Below are 20,313 nucleotides of genomic sequence, written 5' to 3'. Positions count from 1 at the left end.
GGCCCAATAAATGGTTCCTTCCTGATTCTACATTATTCCACTGTATTCTGGTGAGACTTGGGAGAAAATGAGCCCTGATATAGCTATGAGTATAACAGCTTTTCAGATGAACTCTGCCTTTGAAGTAGCAGGCAAATGGATTTCCTGTCTTCTTTCTGCCATGCAAAGTTGTTGATTATGCACATCCCTGTGAGAATCAAGGAAGCTCATCTCCAGGGACCACACCGCGCTGTTAAATACTGTGCATTTCCACCTCAACAGTCGAGCAACTGTCAAGAGGGATTTGGAAGGAAAAACCCAAGTGGTCTGGCCTGGTGTTATTTGTTAGTTTTGTTTGTTTGTTTTTAAATACCATTGGCTTCTGAAGTTTTTTCCTCTTCCTTAAAGTTGCATTGGTTTGAAACAAGATGTTGAGAGAAACATTTCCAGGGAAGGGTACAATACAAGGTCACGCCTTCTCTTCCCTTACACCTAGAGTCGGCTGGGTAGTCCCAGGTAAAATGTGCTGCTTTTCTCCATTGGTAAGTTCAGTTTGTATGGTATTTCCATCCTGAGATAGGAAGCCTGGCCTCTTGCATACACTGATGTTTCTAGCTCAAGAATAACAACTTGAACCAGCTCAGCAACACGGGAAGTTGCTGCACCCGCTCCTCCCCAGCGGCATTTGCTTGTGAATCATAGCAGAGACTTCTGTCTTCTCCACTCTCTTGCCCACCCCCAGGAACACATTATCAGAGCTCAGAACTGCTTGGTGCAGCTGTTCCCAGGGCTGCGAAATAAAACCCCAGCACAGCAGCAGTCACCTGGCTTATATATTACGATCATAATTGTCAACTATTTAGACGTCTCACTTCTCTCCCTTGTGGGAAAAGGTACTAAATGTAGGACCTAAAATTATATGGTCTTGGAACAGACCCATTTATTTTTGGCCCCATGCTGTTCTTGGGAAAACAGATCTGTCTAGATGTCTCTTGACCTTCACTGCTTGTTGGGATCACTCGAGGAGCTTTTCAAATCCAGATGCCCAGGCTGCACCCTCGATCAGTGATATCAGAATCTCTCGTGGTGGGGCCCAGGCATTGATAGTTCCTCCTTCATCCCCTTACATTTTTTTTTTCAGAAAATTTTCAAATGTGCAGAAAAATTATACTGCTACTGCAGTGAACACTAAGTGTAGCATTTTGCCACATTTGCTTTCTGTCTCTGCACACAGTCTTTTTTTTTTTTTTTAAGTTGACAGTAGGTTACAAATGTCAGGACACATCATCTCTACATACTTCAATTGTGGCTCCTAATAAGGAGGACATTGTGCTGCGTAACTGCAATAGAGTTAACATACTCAGGAAATGTAACATTAATATAATGTTGTTAGTATTAGCCCATATTTATATTTCCCAATGATGTCCTTTAGAGCCTTTAAAAATTCCAGAGTCCAATTAAAGATTATGTATTGGATTTGATTGTCATATATCTTACTCTTAAATTCTACAACAGTTCTCTAGCTTTTTTAAAAAAAATTTCTGTGGGGCCGGCATTGTGGTGTACTAGGTTAAGCTGCAGTCTGCAGTGCTAGCATCCCATGTGGGTGCTGGTTCGAGTCTCAGCTGCTCTGCTTCTGATCCAGCTCCCTGCTGGTATGCCTGGGAAAGCAGCGGAAGGGGGCTCAGGTCCTTGGGCCCCTGTACCCATATGGGAGACCAGGATGAAGCTCCTGACTCCTGGCTTCTACCTGGCCCAGCCCCAGCTGTTGTGATCATTTGGGGAGTGAACCAACAGATGGAAGACCTCTCTCTCTCTTTCTCTCCTTCTGTCTCTCCCTCTCTCTCTGGAACTCTGCCTTTCAAATAAATGTCTTTAAAATTTTTTCTGATATTGACAAAAAAAAGAAAAAAGAAAAAATAGGTTAAGTCCCTCATTTTGGATTTGCATGATTGTTTCCTCATGCTTAGATTTAGGTAAATGGTTGTGGCAGGTGTAAAGGGATCAAAACATTCGTGGAAAATGGAATTAAAACATGTTTACTTTGCTGTGAAAAAAATTGAGAATCCCTATGTAGTTTTCCTAATAGTCATTTTGCATGAATTTTCTGGAGACCTCTTGCATTCTGGAGGTGATGTTCAGTCCTTTTCTGTCCCATGACTGACAGAATGAACTCTGATCACTTGGGTAAAGCTGTGGTCTGCCAGTTTTGTCCATTCTAAGGGAACCATTTTCCATTTTTTACAAAAACTTTTATTTAATAAGTATAAATTTCCAAGTTTTGAATTATAGCGGCTTTTCCCAAAAAAACCTCCCTCCCACCCGCAACCATCCCATCTCCCACTCCCTCTCCCATCCCATTCTTCATCACGATTCATTTTCAATTATCTTCATATACAGAAGATCAACTTAGTATATACTAAGTAAAGATTTCAAGAGACTGCACCCACAAAGACACAGAAAGTATAGAGTGTTGTTTGGGTAGTACTTTAACCATTAATTTGCATAGTACAACACATGAAGGACAGACTAAAAGGAATAAAAAGTAAGTTGTTCCTCTATAGTCAGGACACGGGCTGATCAAGACATTGTTTCTCATAGTGTACATTTCACTTCAACAGGTTTCCTTTTAGGTACTCAGTTGTCACTGATCAGGGAGAACATATGATATTTGTCCTTTTGGAACTGGCTCATTTCACTCAGCATGATGTTTTCCAGGTTCCTCCATTTGGTTTCAAATGACCGGATTTCATTTTTTTTTTACTGCTGTATAGTATTCTATAGAGTACATATCCCATAGTTTCTTTATCCAGTCTTCTGTTGATGGGCATTTAGGTTGATTCCATGTCTTAGTATTGTGAAGTGAGCTGCAATAAACATTGAGGTGCAGACAGCTCTTTTATTTGCCAATTTAATTTCCTTTGGGTAAATTCCAGGGAGTAAGATGGCTGGGTTGTATGGTAGGGCTCTATTCAGGTTTCTGAGGAATCTCCAGACTTCCATAGTGGCTTTACCAGTTTGCATTCCCACCAACAGTGAGTTAGTGTCCCTTTTCCCCACATTCTCACCAGCATCTGTTGTTGGTAGAATTCTGAATGTGAGCCATTCTAACTGGGGTGAGGTGAAATCTTGTTGTGGTTTTGATTTGCATTTCCCTGATGGCTAGTGATCCTGAACATTTTTTATTGTGCCTGTTGGCCATTTGGATTTCCTCTTTTGAAAAATGTCTATTGAGGTCCTTGGCCCATCTGTTAAGTGGGTTGCTTGTTTTGATGTTGTGGAGTTTCTTGATCTCTTTGTAGATTCTGGTTATCAACCCTTTATCTGTTGCATACTTTGCAAATATTTTTTCCCATTCTGTCGGTTGCCTCTTCACTCTCCTGACTTTTTTTTTTTTTTTTTTACAGGCAGAGTGGACAGTGAGAGAGAGAGAGACAGAGAGAAAGGTCTTCCTTTGCCGTTGGTTCACCCTCCAATGGCCGCCGCGGCCGGCGTGCTGCGGCCGGCGCACCGCGCTGATCCGATGGCAGGAGCCAGGAGCCAGGTGCTTTTCCTGGTCTCCCATGGGGTGCAGGGCCCAAGCACCTGGGCCATCCTCCACTGCACTCCCTGGCCACAGCAGAGAGCTGGCCTGGAAGAGGGGCAACCGGGACAGAATCCTGCGCCCCGACCGGGACTAGAACCCGGTGTGCCGGCGCCGCTAGGCGGAGGATTAGCCTAGTGAGCCGCGGCACCGGCCTACTCCTGACTGTTTCTTTTGCAGTACAGAAACTTCTCAATTTGATGTAATCCCGATTGTTAATATTGGCTTTGACTGCCTGTGCTTCTGGGGTCTTTTCCAAGAAGTCTTTGCCTGTGCCTATATCTTGCAGGGTTTCTCCAATGTTCTCTAATAATTTGATGGTGTCGGGTCATAGATTTAGATCCTTAATCCATGTTGAGTGAATTTTTGTGTAAGGTGAAAGGTAGGGGTCTTGTTTCATGCTTCTGCCCATGGAAATCCAGTTTTCCTAGCACAATGTGTTGAATAGACTGTCCTTACTCCAGGAATTGGTTTTAGACTCTTGATCAAATATAAGTTGGCTGTATATGTTTGGATTGATTTCTGGTGTTTCAATTCTGTTCCATTGGTCTATCCATCTGTTTCTGTACCAGTACCATGCTGTTTTGATTACAACTGCCCTGTAGTATGTCCTGTAATTAATCATCATCTGTGGGAAGGTGCATTGAGATTCTGCAAGTACCCTAGTCCCCATTAAGCTTTCACCTTGTAATCTTAGCAACAATTGATCTTTGCTGGAATCAGCTATCCCTGTGATGGTTCTAAAATGGTAATTGTGTATTTCCATCATTTCTGTATTTATTCCTTACAATTCTTTTGTAAAAGAAAGCGTTCACTTCTCCTCGCTTAACTGTCTATCTAATTTCATCCATCTATTTCCTTCTTGAACATATCAGGAAGGAATCATGAATTTTTTTTGGAATGAATATACATTATAATATATTGTGTGCTATTAGTGTCCCAAATTTGGCCAGTGGCAGCCCTGTCAAACTGGTTCTTGTGTCCTTTTGACATTACCCTGTGAAGGGTTAGTGTACTTAGTGAATTTTGGCACAACAAGGTATTTTACTCTCACCTTATTTGCCCCAGCCCTGGAAGGAGCCATTTTTCTATGCGGACTGAGTTCCTTGGGGACTGCCATTGCAGAAGGCATCAGTTGTTTTATAAACGTTCCCCAGGAGACTTCATTCTGCTGCCAGGAATGCGACCTGCTCTCTCCAAGAGGAGACCTCTCACTCCCACAAGGCGTTCTTCTATCACCTGGAGTTGGTGGTGCTGATCGGTTCCTGAGGTGAAGACTTTTCATGAACATTGCCCTGTGGGGAGACAGGTTTCAGTGTAGGGTCCCCGCCCCCACTCAGCCCCAGAGAGCGCGTTCAGAGCATTGGGCCAGTACTTCAGTATTCTGGCATAGTTGCTCTCCAGATTATCCCAGGAGAAAATACCAGAAGTAACACTGGACACTGGGAATTCTCATTTTCCTCTTTGGCTTTTATCAGTGGCTTTTCTCTTGAAATATGATTTTGGGATAATGCCATTAGTTTGTTTTTTTTTTTTTTTTTTGGAATGGGGATGCTGTTTTATTATGTTTTTCTTCCCCCAGAAACCTTTTATTTAAGGAATACAAACTTCGTACATTTCATAATTATAACTGTAGGAACACAGTGATTCTTCTCACCCTACCCGCCCTCCCACCCACTCTCATTCCTCCTCCCTCTCCTATTCCCATTCTTATTTTTTTTACTAAGATCTATTTTCAATTAATTTCATACACATATGATTAACTCTATGTTAAGTAGAGTTCAACTAACAGTTTACTTAAAAAAAAAAAAAAGAACTATGTTCCTCAATAGTCGAGACAAGGGCTGAGGGCTGTTCAGTCATTGCCTCTCAAATTGTCAATTTCACTTCTACAGATTTCCTTTTAGTTGCTCTATTAGTGATCACAGATCGGCAAGGACATATGGTATTTGTCCTTTTGGGACTGGCTTATTTCACTAAGTATGATATTTTCCAGTTTCATATATTTTGTTGCAAATGAATGGATTTCATTTTTTTAAACCATTGTGTAGTAGTCCATGGTGTACATATCCCATAATATCTTTATCCAGTCTTCAGTTGATGGACATTGGAGTTGATTCCACATCTTAGCTATTGTGAATTGAGCTGCAGTAAACATGGAGGTGCAGATAATTCTTTTATTTGCTGATTTCATTTCCCTTGGATAAATTCTCAGGAGTGGATGGCTGGGTCATATGGTAGGTCTATATTCAGATTTCTGAGGTATCTCCATGCTGTCCACATACTTTCACAGTGGCTGCACCAGTTTGCATTCCTGCCAACAGTGGATTAGGGTACCCTTTCCCTCACATCCTCTCCATCATCTGTTGTTAGTTGATTTCTCTATGAAAGGCATTCTAACGGGAGTGAGGTGAAACCTCATTGTGGTTTTTGATTTGCATTTCCCTGACAGCTAGTGATCCTGAGCATTTTTTAAAAGATTTATTTATTTGAAAGTCAGGGTTACACAGAGAGAGGAGAGGCAGAGAGAGAGAGAGGTCTTCCATCCATTGGTTCACTCCCCAATTGGCTGCAATGGTCGGAGCTGTGCCAATCCGAAGCCAGGAGCTTCTTCCAGGTCTCCCACGTGGGTGCAGGGGATCAAGGACTTGGGCCATCTTCTGCTTTCCCAGGCCATAGCAGAGAGCTGGATCAGAAGTGGAGCAGCTGGGTCTTGAACCGGCACCCATGTGGGATGCCAGCGCTTCAGGCTAGAGCATTAACCCACTGCGCCACAGTGCCAGCCCCTGATCCTGAGCATTTTTTCATGAGTGTGTTGGCCATTTGGATTTCTTCTTTTGAAAAATGGCTGTTTAAGTCCTTTGCCCATTTCTTTACTGGGTTGTTTGTTTTGTTTTTGTCGAGTTTCTTGAGCTCTTTATATATTCTGGTTATTCATCCTTTATCAGTTACATAGTTTGTAAATAATTTCTCCCATTCTGTCAGTTGCCTCTTCACTTTGCTGAGTGTTTGTTTTGCAATGTGGAAAATGTATGATGTAATCTCATTTGTCAATTTTGGTTTTGATTGCCTATGCCTCTGGGGTCTTTCCCAAGAACTCTTTACCTATGCAAGTGTCTTGCAGGGTTTCCCCAATATTCTTTAATAATTTGATGTATCAGGTTGTAGATTTTGCTCTTTAATACATGTTGAGTGGATTTTTGCGTAAGGTGCAAGGTAGGGGTCCTGCTTCATACTTCTACATGTGGAAATCCAATTTTCCCAGCACCAGTTGTTGAAGAGACTGTCCTTGCTCCAGGGATTGGTTTTAGCTCCTTTGTCAAAGAGAAGTTTCTTGTAGTTGCTTGGATTGATTTCTTGCGTTTCTATTCTGTTCCATTGGTCTGCCCATCTATTTTCATACCAGTACCAAGCTGTTTTGATTATAGCTGCCTTGTAGTATATCTTGAAATCTGGTATTGTAATGCCTCTGGCTTTGTTTCTGTTGTATAAGATTGCTTTAGCTATTCGGGGTCTCCTGTGTTTCCATATGAATTTCAGCATCATATTTTCTATATCTGAGAAGAATATCCTTGTTATTTTGGTAGATATCACAGTGAATCTGAAAACTGTTTTCAGTAGTATGGACATTTTGATGATATTGATTCTTCCAATCCAGGGATATGAAATTTTTTTTTCCTTTTTTGTATCTTCTATTTCTTTCTTTAATGTTTTGTAATTTTCATCATAGAGATCTTTCACATCCTTGGTTAAATTTATTCCAAGGTATTTGTTTTTTTGTAGCTATTGTGAATGGGATTGATCTTAGAAGTTCTTTCTCAGCCATGGCAGTGTCTGTGTATACAAAGGCTGCTGATTTTTGTGTGTTGATTTTATATCCTGCTACTTTACCAAACTCTTCTATGAGTTCCAGTAGTCTCTTAATGGAGTCTTTTGGATGCCCTATATATAGAATTATGTCATCTGAAAACAGGGATAGTTTGAGTTCTTCCTTCCTAATTTGTATCCCTTTGATTTCTTTTTCTTGCCTAATGGCTCTGGCTAAAACTTTCAGGACTGTATTGAATAGCAAGGGTACGAGTGGGCATCCTTGTCTGGTTCCAGTTCTCAGTGGGAATGCTTCCAACTTCTCCCCATTCAATAGGATGCTGGCCATGAGTCTGTCCAAAATTCCTTGATTGTGTTGAGGAATGTTCCTTGTATAACCCAATTTGCTTAACATGTTTATCCTGAAAGGATGTTGTATGCAATATGATTTCGGGATAATGCCATGTTCCCTAGGGATGTGGTAAGGATTCATTTGATTAATTTGTTCCTTGAAAAGATCACAAGATTTAAACCCTTATAGTTTTAAATTCTCATAGAGGATGTGGAGTATAAAGAAAAGTGAACAGACTGTGAGTGTTTCAGGTTTTCAGTTGACCCAAAGACTTTTTCCATCCCCTATACTACCTGTTGTATTTTTTGTGGTGATTGAAGAAATTGGCCAGTTCAGGTTTCTCATGCTGTAAGAGCCAAGGTTGAAGGCTCTGAAATATCGATGTGTCTTGTTGCTAGGACTGGTTCATGGCATCCCTTTCAGTTTCTGCTGTTTCCTTCTCAGAGGAGGTACATGTGTCACATTGCCTCCCCAATCTAGCCAGCTTTCTTTCCTTGAAACTGAGGCTTAAAACAGGCTTGATCTGTGGTTCTCGTTTCCTGGTTTCACCTTTGAACCATGTACTATGTTAGCCCATTGAGTCCTTTCTACAGAAGACCTCAGCCTGAGAATTCTTCCTAGGAAGAACCAGATGGGGAGGCAGCATCTCTAGTGCTGTTTTAAAATCTTGGGCCTGGGCTTACTAGTTATCCGATCTCTGGCGAAACCCTTGATTCTGTGTGCCCCCTTCATCTGCTTGTCTATAAAAAAGGGGATCGTTGATTTTCCCTGGATGTTCAAGGTGAGCATTAAATGGGGGTGATACATGTGAAGTGCGGAGTAGTTTTGGGTACATAGTAAGTACTCAATAAATGTTAGCTGCTACTTCATTAGGCAGAGCGGGTCATAAGTGGGAGGCGGCTGTGAGAGTTGAGGGTGTAGCTGCCTTGCTTTATGTGAGTGCCTATGTATCCACAATGAACATGTGCTTAAGCATGTGTAGTTCATGGCAGCATACCACGTAGCTATACAGTAGAGACACATCAAGCATGCCTTGAGAAGTCTACTTTAGTCCTAATTTTTCGGTAAACAATGTGTACATACACATTTTTATGTGGATAAAACTTGTGCCTCATACTTTTTTCAGTTTTGTGTTAGGAGTTAAGTGATCCTGCCTGGAAAACACACACAGTGACACAAGACAGGGGCATTCGCATTGTCATAAATGAGGAAAAACATGTATCTCTCCTGTTTCTAAGTTCTAGCATAGACTTATATATCAGCAAATGTATTTAATTTTGTAAAGAAAAATTTTCAAGATTCAATTTATTCCATATAAAAAGAATCCCAACAAAATGCATTAAAACTGGAGTTCACATCAAGAGCTCCATGCCCAGTTCATCTGGGCATATAAAGGTAGTAGCTCCAAGGAATTCTAAACCCCGGGTGTAGGCAATTCCTATTTTTTTCCTTCCAGTTTATGCCTGCTATTGAAAGGAGATGGAATTGTCATCCACCTGCCTCTTTGAGGAAGCTGCAAAGCTCACTAGTAAACATCAGTAAAATGCCAAGAGAGGAAAAATATCACAAATGCCATCTTTAAACTTCTTTCAGTTTAAGATGGATGTATGTAACTGAAAAGCAGTTTCTCCTAGCTTCCAGCATCCCCCCAACCTTTTTTTTTTTTTTGACAGGCAGAATTAGAGACAGAGAAAGGTCTTCCTTCCGTTGGTTCACCCGCCCAAATGGCCACTATGGCCGGCACACTGCACCGATCCGAAGCCAGGAGCCAGGTGCTTCCTCCTGGTCTCCCATGGGGTGCAGGGCCCAAGCACTTGGGCCATCCTCCACTGTCCTCCCGGGCCACAGCAGAGAGCTGGACTGGAAGAGGAGCAACTGGGACTAGAACCAGCGCCCCAACCAGGGCTAGAACCCGGGGTGCTGGCGCCGCAGGCAGAGGATTAGCCTAGTGAGCTGCGGCACCGGCCCCAGCATCCCCCTTGAACTGGGTGGTACATCGGGTAGAAGAGGCAAACAAGTTCAAGTCAGTGATAAGCCAGAGGTGAGGCCTAGAGAAGCTACAATGCCAGAGGCTGGGAGCTGTTCGTAATGAGAGAGCCATGGCACAGACCTAACTTGATGGTACGTGGTGTTGCACGAACTAGTTAAGTACACATTGAGAAGAATTGGGAACAAGAGGCAAACTGACTTGTTTCATCCCACACTGGAGAGTGAGCCCAAGGAAATACTGAGACCAGGGAAATACTGCCACTTACTAGTCACAGAGCTTGGGTTTCCTCATTGGCAAAATGCTTGCTTGTTCTGGCTCTTCTGGCTGAAGTTTTATTTATTTGAAGTTAGTGCTAAAGAGGGAGAAGGAGAGGTCTTCCATCTATTGGTTTACTCCACAACTTCCTACAGCAGCCAAGCCTGGGCCAGGCTGAAGCCGGGAGCCAGGAACTCTATCTGGGTCTCCCGCGCGGGTGGCATGACTCCAACTACTTGGGCTATCATCTGCCTTCCAGGAGCTTTAGCAGGAAGCTGGAATCGGAAGCAGAACGGAAACTTGAACCCAGGCACCCCTGGAATGAGAGCATCCCATGAGGCGTCTGAACACATTGCGCCACAATGCTTGCCCCTTGAGAAATCATCTCAGAGGCATTTAAAAAGTACTCCCTAGCCTGGCAAAGAGATAGCAGTGGATGGATTGTTCGTTCTGACACCAGGAAGGCCTTTATGGAAGACCAGGGCAGAGATTTGGTTAGAGAGGAGCGATTATTCTGTTCCAGGTCCCCAATCTATTGGGTTTATCTTATCTAAGAATATCACTTGCACAGTGTCAGGTTCCCTACTCCTTTTTGAAGATATGAACCTACATATAACTAAGTCTTACGGCGTCGGTTAACACCAAACCTTCAGATGTGTGGTTTAAGTTAGTTTGGTCAGGACTTGGGTGACTTGGTTGGTTGTTGGTCTCGGTCTTCAGACATCTGTCATTTTACTTGTTTCATGTTCACATTTGTGTCTGCAGAGCTTACTTTTAGCCTAACACCTAGAAAATGAAAGCTCCTCAAGATTTATAGAACTTCATCACAGCAGGGGTGGGGAACCTTCTTTTCTGCCAAGGACTGTATGGATATTTATAACATCATTTGTGGGCCATACAAAATGGTGAACTTAAAAACTAGCTTGCTGTAGATTTATTGAATTTGGAGTCTCATCTGTGGTTGCCTGGCAGTGCCTGGCAGAATGATTTGCAGGCCTTACATGGCCTGTGGGCCCGACGGTCCACAGCCCTGCTTACGGGGTATATATAGGGTCAGCGGAATCACAGGGGAGAGAAGACAGGTGCTAAGATCACCTTGTCACCTAGACTTTGTTTGCTAGAGGGAGAAATCTGTATCCTTTACGGCACCGGGTGCGTGGTTTGCTTTCTGTCATGTCAGAAGCCATGGAACGTGATGGTGTTCTTCACTCTGGAATTCTCTCTCCTCCTGACCGCTGCCTTCTGGAAGTAAGTCGCAGTGGGCCCTCTTTCCAGGGAGAGCCAGGCTCTCCTGGGGGAGGCGGGAGAGGGGTTGGGGGTCGGATCATACTACTGAGCCTGCTGTCAGTGCCTTGGTGCTCACTTGGCGGTGGCCTGAGAGCTCTGCAGTTGTTCTTGTCCAGAGCTGGTGGCTTGTGACTTTGCACACAGGAGTGGAGAGTGTGTGTGTGGCCAAAGGTGTGATGAGAAGGCATATTGATTCTGAACTGCCCTCTTCCCTGTGTTTACCTCTGTTCTTCCTTAGTGAGACAGAGGCAAAGCAAAACGGAACAGGGGGAACCAGGCCATTGGCTTTGAAATATATCGATCAGGGGGTACATCAGATGCAGCGTGGAGACCTTCCCCTTTGTGCGATGTCACCTGCGCCGCAGGCACTTCTTTCTCAGGGAAAAGATTAGAAAAGAGAAAGGATCCCCATAGGCAGGATCCAGAAATAAATCTAACATTTGCAAATGGGTTTCTTTGAAGTCCTCCATGCCTTTGGTTTCTGGGCTATGTGGTGACATGAAGGAGTGGTGTGAGACAGTCAGCCGTGGGCAGCAGACTTCTGAGCAGTACGGTTTTACTTCCTGGATCCTATCCTCCTCTTCTCGGCTTGGGCCAGCGTCGCTGCAGGTCTCTGTCTCCCTGATATACATACGTTCTGCGGTCTCCATCCCGCAGAATGCTTATCCTCCCCACAATGCACAATTGTGGTGTGAATGTTCCGTGGACAGTTGCATCTGAACTTGAATCAGCTGTCAGCCAGGGAGTTCCATGTGGCCCACACTGGGTGAGTGAGATGCTGTAGCTTTTGAGTGTCCTCTGGTCGAGTGAAGTGTGATCCTGGCTGCCATGTTGATTTGCCTGGCTTGGTTGTGTGTAAGCAGCCAGGGATCCTATTCATGGATCCCCTGCAGACAAGGAAGAGGACAGAAGTAGATTTGTCAACCCCCTTGGGTGCATTTGAAATGTTATCAAGAGCAGGCTGAAATTGAATTGGCCTTTGCTTATCAGGCCAGAGTTTGAGCACGTTGAAAGGGTGATGATTAGTAAGAAAAAGGCCAGGATACTTTATCTTTTCCTTTGCACATTTGGGAAGAATTCCCCAGTGCCTTGCTAGCATTAGAAGCAGACCATTCTTTTTTCTCTACCACATCACATCAGCTTTCATTAAAAAATCAGCAGCAGCAAATCTAAAGCCCCATCCATGGAAAACCGTTTAAGGCAACACTGTGCTCCAGTGCTTCAGGGTGGGGTTTCTGCCTTCTGCGCCAGTGGATCGGTTTCTCATGTCCATGCCTTTCTGACCCAGCAGCTTTTAAAAGACCAAGAAGCATTGCTCTGCTTTCTACTGCCTTTTCTAAGAGACCAGGGCTGCCGTGCCTCTAGCCATGTCCCAGAGAGCATCTTTGAGACCAGTCAGCTTAATTTGCCTGCATGCCTAGGAAGCCTCTCTTATAAAATCTAATTTTGGGAGAAGAGCTGTATCTAAATATTTTTGCTTTCCCCATCCAGGCGAGCGACGGAGACGCCGGTGTCAGGTGGCGTTCAGCTACCTGCCGCAGAATGATGATGAGCTTGAGCTGAAAGTCGGAGACATCATAGAGGTGGTAGGAGAGGTAAGCGTGCTGCTGGCTGCTACACCGTGGCCTCCTGTGGGCTGGCAGAGCCCCCCACCCACCTCCACCGCCCAGGAGCCCTCCCTGCACATGCGCAGGCTGTTTGAACTCCAGGAGACCTTATGGATCATCTAGTTGAATCTCCTTTCTGAGGAAATGAGTTCCCACAGAGGAATGTCTCCAAGCCGGTTGGGGTCAGATGTGAGGCCGTCATTTGGAACCCTTGTCTTTCTAACACGGCCTGCTGAGTAGCTCTGGCATTCCAGCCGAGTGCCGCCAACTGTCTCTTCTTTAATGACTGGAAGACTCTGTGTGTCCAGGCTGATCCGGATCCATCTCTCGAGTATGGATTCCGTGTTTATTGTGGGGGACACTGTGGATATAGATGGAAGGAAAAGAAGTGACATGTATTAAAAGAGCAAGTCTAAGTATGTGGCAGACGTGACAAGGTCTTTACACATTAGCCCACTGACTCGTCTTCAGCACCTAGTCGTGGCGATGAGGAGAGAGGCTCGAGACCCTAGCAAGGGCTGGCACTGTAGTGTAGTAGGTTAAGCATCCGCCTGCAGTGCTGGCATCCCATATGGGTACCAGTTTGTGTCCCGGCTGCTCCACTTCCGATCCAGCTCTCTGTTAATGGCCTAGTAAAGCAGTAGAGGATGGCCCAAGTGCTTGGGCCCCTGCACCCACATGGGAGACCAAGAAAAAGCTCCTGGCTCCTGACTCTGGATAGGCCCAGCTCCGGCATTTGTGGCCATTTGGGGAGTGAACCAGCAGATGGAAAACCTTTCTCTGTCTCTCCCTCCCTATATCTGTAACTGCCTCTCAAGTAAATAAATAATACATCTTAAAAAAAAGAGAAAATATTAAAGACCGTAACAGAGGCAGGCTGAGGGGGTAAAGAGAGGCACATCTCATTGGGATCCCCACTCTTTCCTCTGCACCACACTGCCTCGCCCTCTTTGGTCCTGGCTGTGCAGAGCCAGACCTGCTAGAGAAATGCCCCTTCAGATACTGGGGTGAGCTTTTCAGGTTCCACTCCCTAAAAGGCCTGGGGGATCCCAGACCTTAGATTTAAGAACCTCATCATTCACTCATTTAAAAAAAATTATTTATTTATTTACTTGAAAGGCAGAGTGACGGAGAGATAGAGGGAGAGACAGAGACGGAGAGGCAGACCTTCTATCCACTGGTGCATTCCACAAATGGCTGCAATAGCTGAGGCTGGGCCAGGCTGAACCAGGAGCCTGGGACTCCATCCGGATCTTACACGTGGGTGCAGAGGCCCAAGCAGTCAGGCCATCTTCCCTTGCTTTCCCAGGCGTGTTAGCAGGGAGCTGAATCAGAAGTGGAGCAGCCGGGACTTGAACTGGCACTGCTATGTAATGCTGGCATCAGAGGCAGCGGCTTAACCTGCTGTGGCCCAACACCAGTTCCTCCTCATTTGTTCTGATACAGCACTTGGACAGGTTGAATGTCCCTTATCTGAAATGCTTGGGACCAGAAGCATTACAGATTTCAGAGTTGGTCGGATTTTGAAATGTTTCCCTAGACTTCACTGGTTGAATCTCCCTAATCTGAAATCTGAAAAAATGCTCCAAAGTCCAAAACTTTCAGGGTATGACGTCAGTGCTCAAAGGGTTTTAGGTTCTGGAGGGTTTACGAATAGGGATGCTCAGCTTGTGTCGGCACACAGAAATGCAGTTTCCTGAGTGCGTTCGTTTCCTGAATACCATTTGACCTTACAGAACGGCAGGATTTGCAGGAAACAAACCTAGAAGCTGAGGAGGACTTTAAGTGAGCTATCGTTGGGGTGGAATTGGCAGGGCTGCTGCTAGAAGCTGAATTTCTTGGCTCTTACACAAACCTACCAGGAGCATGTGTCAGAGTTTTGTTTAACTCATTAATGAGGGAATCTGGAAAATGGTCAGGCCAACTCAGAGAGCTGTGAAAGAGCCAAGTATTTTTGACCAAAAGAAAATACACCTGATCCAGGTTGCTAAGTTAGATGCTAAACTCTGTAGTGGCCGCAGGACAATAGAATGGTAACCCTTGAGTTATCTTTTCTAGGTGGCGAATCATTTGCATCTCTGCAGGTTGAAATGTATTTTTCATTGCCGGCTGACAGTCATTTGCATTGCTTTGTATTTTCTACCGGTTAACATCCTCACTAATGGAGATGTTAACTTGCCTTAAAAGTAGTAGTGTGCCAAACAAAGGCACCTGTCCCTGGGGAAGCAGTTAATGGGCTTCCCAGTGTGGTGCTGGGAGGATATGCCTAACCTATTTCCAAGTTTGGGATAATTTGTATTAATATGTCAGTCATACTTTTTTATCCCTGCTGTGAAGCAAGGTGCAAAGGAGACATAAATTGAAGGCTGAATGAATGTTAAATGCATGGCTGGCAGAGTGGTTTCTTAAGATTCTAACTATGGGGGGCCAGTGCTATAGTGCAGCAGGTTAAGGCCCTTCCCATATGGGTCCCTGTTTGAGTCCCAGCTGCTCCACTTCCCATCCAGCTCTCTGCTACCTCTCTGCTATCTCTTACCACTATGTTTCTTTCCCAACCTGGGAAAGCAGTAGAAGGTGGCCCAAGTCCTTGGGCCCCTGCACCCATGTGGGAGACCCGGAAGAAGCTCCTGGCTCCTGGCTTCAGATCAGCCTAGTTCCGGCCATTGTGACCAATTGGGGAGTGAACCAGCAGATTCCCTCTCTCTCCCTGCCTCTTCCTCTCTGTAACTCTGTCTTTCAAATAAATAAATAAATTTATAAAAACAAACAAAAAAAGGTCGTAACTATGGGAGAAATTCCAGAGGAAAAATATAAAAAGATGTGACTAATTTAAAAAAAAATTGAAACTTTCAGTAATTTAACTCTCTAGCTAAAGAAAGAGATTGACAACTAGGGAAATTTGTAATCAATTATGACAAAAAAATATGTAACGTAAAAATATTAAGAAGCTGCTATAATAATGATAAACACAAATCCCACAAGATGAAAGATATCTTAACAATGAGAAAATGTTCCATCCTGCATTAATTAAAGACATAAAAATCAAGACTTATGAAAAAACCTGAGAAACTACTTAGTGGTAAGACTGTTCACAAAGCTTGGAAGTGCTGATGAAATTATATATGCGTATGACCCTTACATGAAGCTATTTAAGCAGGTTTATCAAGAGCTCTAAAGATCTGAACAATACTGATGCAGTGACCTCATTCCTAAAGAATCTATCCACAGAAAATGATTAACAAAAGAAAAACTGTTGAACATATCAGTTGTAGCAGTGTTTATTATAATGAAAAATAATCAAGGAAGGGTATTAAATTGTTCAGATGTTACCCAGCTAGACGATTATGAAGCTATTAAGATGGTAAATACAGGGGCCTTTAAATATGGATTTATTATGATACCTCGCATTGTAATTATCTGTTATATTCCAGTAAGCTGAGAGCTTTTCAATGGCTGGGACCTCGTTTTTATCTATCTTTATATTCACTCCACCTGGAATAGTGCCTGAAACCCAATGTGAGCATTTTATAAATGTTTGCTGAATAAGTAAATGAACAAAGGGAAATATGAACACAGTGCTTTGCAAAATAAATGAACAGATCAGAACACAAAATTGCACACACTAGGGTACAATCATGTAAAATATATTTATATGCATGTCATAAAAGAATGAAGAGGGAACAAGAATTGGAAATGATTCTATTGTAGAAGATGCGTTTTCCATATACTAATGCTTTAAGAAGAAATACAAGTCAATAAAAGGAAGATGGTCGATACATCTCCAAGAGAGATTGTTCACTTTCACCTGCCTGTGGGCTGCAGAGACACCATCATAGCTTAGTAAAGGAGGACAGTGATGGCAGCATGTGCCTGTCCTCACCTCGGTGACAGGACAGGTAGCCTTAGCTACCACCTACATCATCAGTATTCTTTTCATTTTTCCTTTTTTTTAAAGTCACTGGAAAGGGCTTCTTTTTCTTTCCATACATATATATTTTTTTCTTTTTAAAAAGATTTTTATTTTATTTTTATTTGAAAGTCAGAGTTACAGAGAGAAGGAGACGCAGAGAGACGTCTTCCATCCTCTGGTTCACTCCCCAGATGGCCGCAACTGCCAGAGCTGCGCTGATCTGAAGCCAGGAGCCAGGAACTTCCTTTGGGTCTCCCACATGGGTGCAAGGTCCCAAGGACTTAGGCCATCTTCTACTGCTTTCCCAGGCCGCAGCAGAGAGCTGGCTGGGAAGTAGAGCAGCCGGGACTCAAACCAGCGCCCATATAGGATGCTGGCACTGCAGTTGGCAGCTTTACCTACTGTGCCACAGCACTGTCCCCATACATATATTTTCGAGATTTATTGATTTATTTGAAAGGCAGTGTTGGAGAGGAGAGACAGAGGGAGATCTTCTTACTTTCTTGAAACTGTAGAATCAGGTATGGAATCTTAAAGAGTCCATCTACATTTATATCTGATTTTTGTATTCAGTTGTCATTTGTCAACTCAGCCTGGTGACATAGGGCCAAGACCTTTTCGTTAAATATAGGTGTGCTGCTTTGAGTTCCATCTGTAGTGCATCCTCAATGATTCCCATTGCTTTCTTCAAAGTGTATTTATCGGAATATAAGTGAAACAGCTGGAGTACATAACCCTAAAATTCTATAGTCACTGCCCCAGCTTTGGTAGTTGACTTGTCCACACCTAATTTGATAGCAGGTGTTCTTAACTTCAAATCTTTACTGTTTATCTCTTACCACTATGTTTCTTTCCCAACTGTATATTTTTGCACTGTTTAACCAAGTGTGTGCCACCAGTAGGAATAACGGGCTTTGGTAGGTTTGCGTAGAAACAACTGTGGCCCTAGCACAGAGATCAGCTTGCTGCTCTGGCCGGAGTCAGGAGCCCTGAAGCCCTGGGCCTGAGCCTGAGCCTGTGGAGCGCAGCTTAGAGCGGGAGAGCAAGCATAGGGCAGTCCAAGAGTGGGCGAAGTGAAGGCTGTTCAGGAAGGCACGAGCCACTGCTTCTGCCTTCTGGCTGGAGAGTGGTGGTATTGCCATCGCTGCCAACCCAAAGGCTGTGCATTCCTAGATGGATTCTTTTTAAAGAAATATGGCAAATACACGGTTCGGTCATTTTTGTCCAGTGTGGAGAGGACAGAGAAATGCAGAGTTCTAATCACAGCAAGAACAGAAAAGGTCTAGGCACAAAGGTACCTTGAGAAGCAGCATTCAAAGGCCTTTGGAGTTGCAAAAATGACTTTTTGGCCTATTTTTGAAAAAGTGCATTGAAATCATTTTGGTTTTCGGTCTGTAATGTCTAGAGCCTGGCAAAGAAGCCTCTTTTCCTTTTGTGGTGGATGAGCTTGGTCTTAACCAGCCTTTCTGAGTAACCCCAGGGCTGTGCAGAGCTGCCTGCTTTTCTGTGTTCTTTATGGTTAGGTTTTGCATTATTTCTCAGTGGTCCCTGGTCAGGCTAGAGACCAAGGCCTACAGGGGCTCACCTAAAGCCAAACTTGGCTTTGTGATTTACAAAGATGATAGCTTGTGCTTTCAAAACCCCTCATCTTCCTTCGTGTGCTCCCAGAAGGACATTTGATTCACTCAGCTAGTTTTAAATATGTCCTTGAAATTCTTCAAAGCCTTCACTCAATCAGGCAACCTTTTTGGGGTGGATGGGCAGTTCATCCATATTTCATGTTTGCCCATGAAGTTCATTTAAAAGTGTTTGGTTAATAGGTCCAAAGCATACCTAAATTCTTGCTTCTTAAGATACCACCTTGTTTTAGATGGTTTTATATCTCTTTTCAAGAAAAGATAGCATTAATTTAAAAACTCTTTCTTGGGATTTGATAATCCAGAGAGCTTAAACTGTTGCATAATTATTTCTCCAAATAACTTTGGAGCAGACCCCTCTGATTTCCTAATGCCCAGAGGTGGTCAGGCATTCATACTAAGTAGACAGAAGCCATGTGTAGAAGAGAAAGTGATTAGATTTCCATCATCAGTATACAAAACAGGGTGCAGCCATATAAAAGTAACATACTTGGAGGTTTACATGTGTTCACAATCCATGTGGTACTTGTGTGGGCAGTATTTCAGTGTTGAAGGAAAGTGTTTATGGAGATTTGGAGATGGACTGAACGAACAGGCTCCCTGCCCCGAGACGTACGCAGCCTAGTTAGGAAGGTGAGATGGGCGCAGCTACAGAAGGTAGCTAAGATGTTCCCAGAATGGCGTGTGAGGGAGGAATTCAGAAACAGTCGTGCTCACGGAAGGTGAAGAAGCTGCCTCCTGGAGAACGGGAAGCTTGAGTTGGACACATGGAAGGTGAGCAGTATTTGGACTAATGTTTCAGCAAGCACAGTGTGTGTGATCTAAGGGACTGGGCTAGCCTGGAGGGAGCAGGACAGAGTGTTGGAACAGCCTTGCTCTGAAGCAGGGCGCAACCTGTGAGCACTGGGACAGGTGTGGAGTACCAGAGGAAGAACTAGCGGAGCCAATGAAATGAAGTTGAAATATAAGCTGCACTGCTGCCCACACTGAGCTTGTAAAGGGCCGCCCCCGTTGCTGTAACAGCATGCTTGAGACGGGCTCCTTTACCACAGAGATTTCTTGGGCTCGTAGTTTTGGAGGCTGAAAGTTCAAACAGCATGGTACAGGCTCTTGAAGGAGCCCTGCTTCCCTCTGGCTACATCTCATGGTGAATAGTGGTGGCAGGAACACACATGGGAAGAAGTGATCCCATGGCAAGACAGAGGCAGAGAGAGGCCGGGTGGGGCCGGGTTCAGGTTTTATGCTATTCATCTTGTGTGAACTCTCCATGGTCCCATGAGAAAGACCTTAATCCCTTTTGGGACAAGCTCTCATCTCCCACTAGTGCCCCACCCCACTTAAGATTGATTTATTTATTTGAAAGGCAGAATTACAGAGAGGCAGAGGCAGAGAGACAGAGAGAGAGGTCTTCCATCCGCTGGTTCACTCCCCAGATGGCCACAACAGCTGGAGCTGCGCTAATCCAAAGGCAGGAGCCAGAAGCTTCTTCCAGGTCTCCCACGTGGGTGCAGGGGCCCAAGGACTTGGGCCATTTTCTTACTGCTCTCCCAGGCCATAGCAGAGAGCTAGATGGGAAGTGGAGCAGCTGGTATTAGAACCGGCGCCCATATGGGATGCCTGTGCTTCAGGCCAGGGCGGTAACCCACTGCGCCACAGCGCTGGCCCCCACTTTGTGTTTTCAAGTTGGAATGGTAGTAAGGGCTTAGCATAGAGTCCTTTAAGCAAATGGGGACCTGTAGGCTAGCTTGTGGCTGTTCTGATGGACAGGACTCTGAAGCAGTGCTGAAGGATGTCTCTAGAAGCCCTACCACAAACCCTGTCAGCCTTGACGGAAGTCATGAGGGTTGCACTATATCCGCGGGCAGAGCTTCCCCAAGTCCTGAACACAGATTGTATATGCTTTCTT

The 20,313-nt window shown here is 44.3% G+C and overlaps 1 protein-coding gene across 15 annotated transcripts in view; it reads left to right on the top strand.

Moving 5' to 3' along the window:
- Nucleotides 1-20,313, top strand: part of SH3KBP1 (SH3 domain containing kinase binding protein 1) — a 378,310-nt gene that overhangs the window by 179,138 nt on the left and 178,859 nt on the right. For all 15 annotated transcript variants that reach the window (XM_070067164.2, XM_070067168.2, XM_089324878.1 and 12 more), the window contains one exon: nucleotides 12,745-12,848. In XM_070067164.2, the coding sequence (XP_069923265.1) occupies nucleotides 12,745-12,848 (104 nt within the window). The remainder of the gene's footprint in view (nucleotides 1-12,744; nucleotides 12,849-20,313) is intronic.

Source organism: Oryctolagus cuniculus, chromosome X, assembly GCF_051225735.1.
Source record: "Oryctolagus cuniculus isolate XC-2025 breed Fujian yellow rabbit chromosome X, ASM5122573v1, whole genome shotgun sequence".
NCBI classification, from domain to species: domain Eukaryota; kingdom Metazoa; phylum Chordata; class Mammalia; order Lagomorpha; family Leporidae; genus Oryctolagus; species Oryctolagus cuniculus.
Note: the sequence above shows the minus strand (reverse complement) of the source record. Positions and strands in the feature narration are given on the sequence as shown.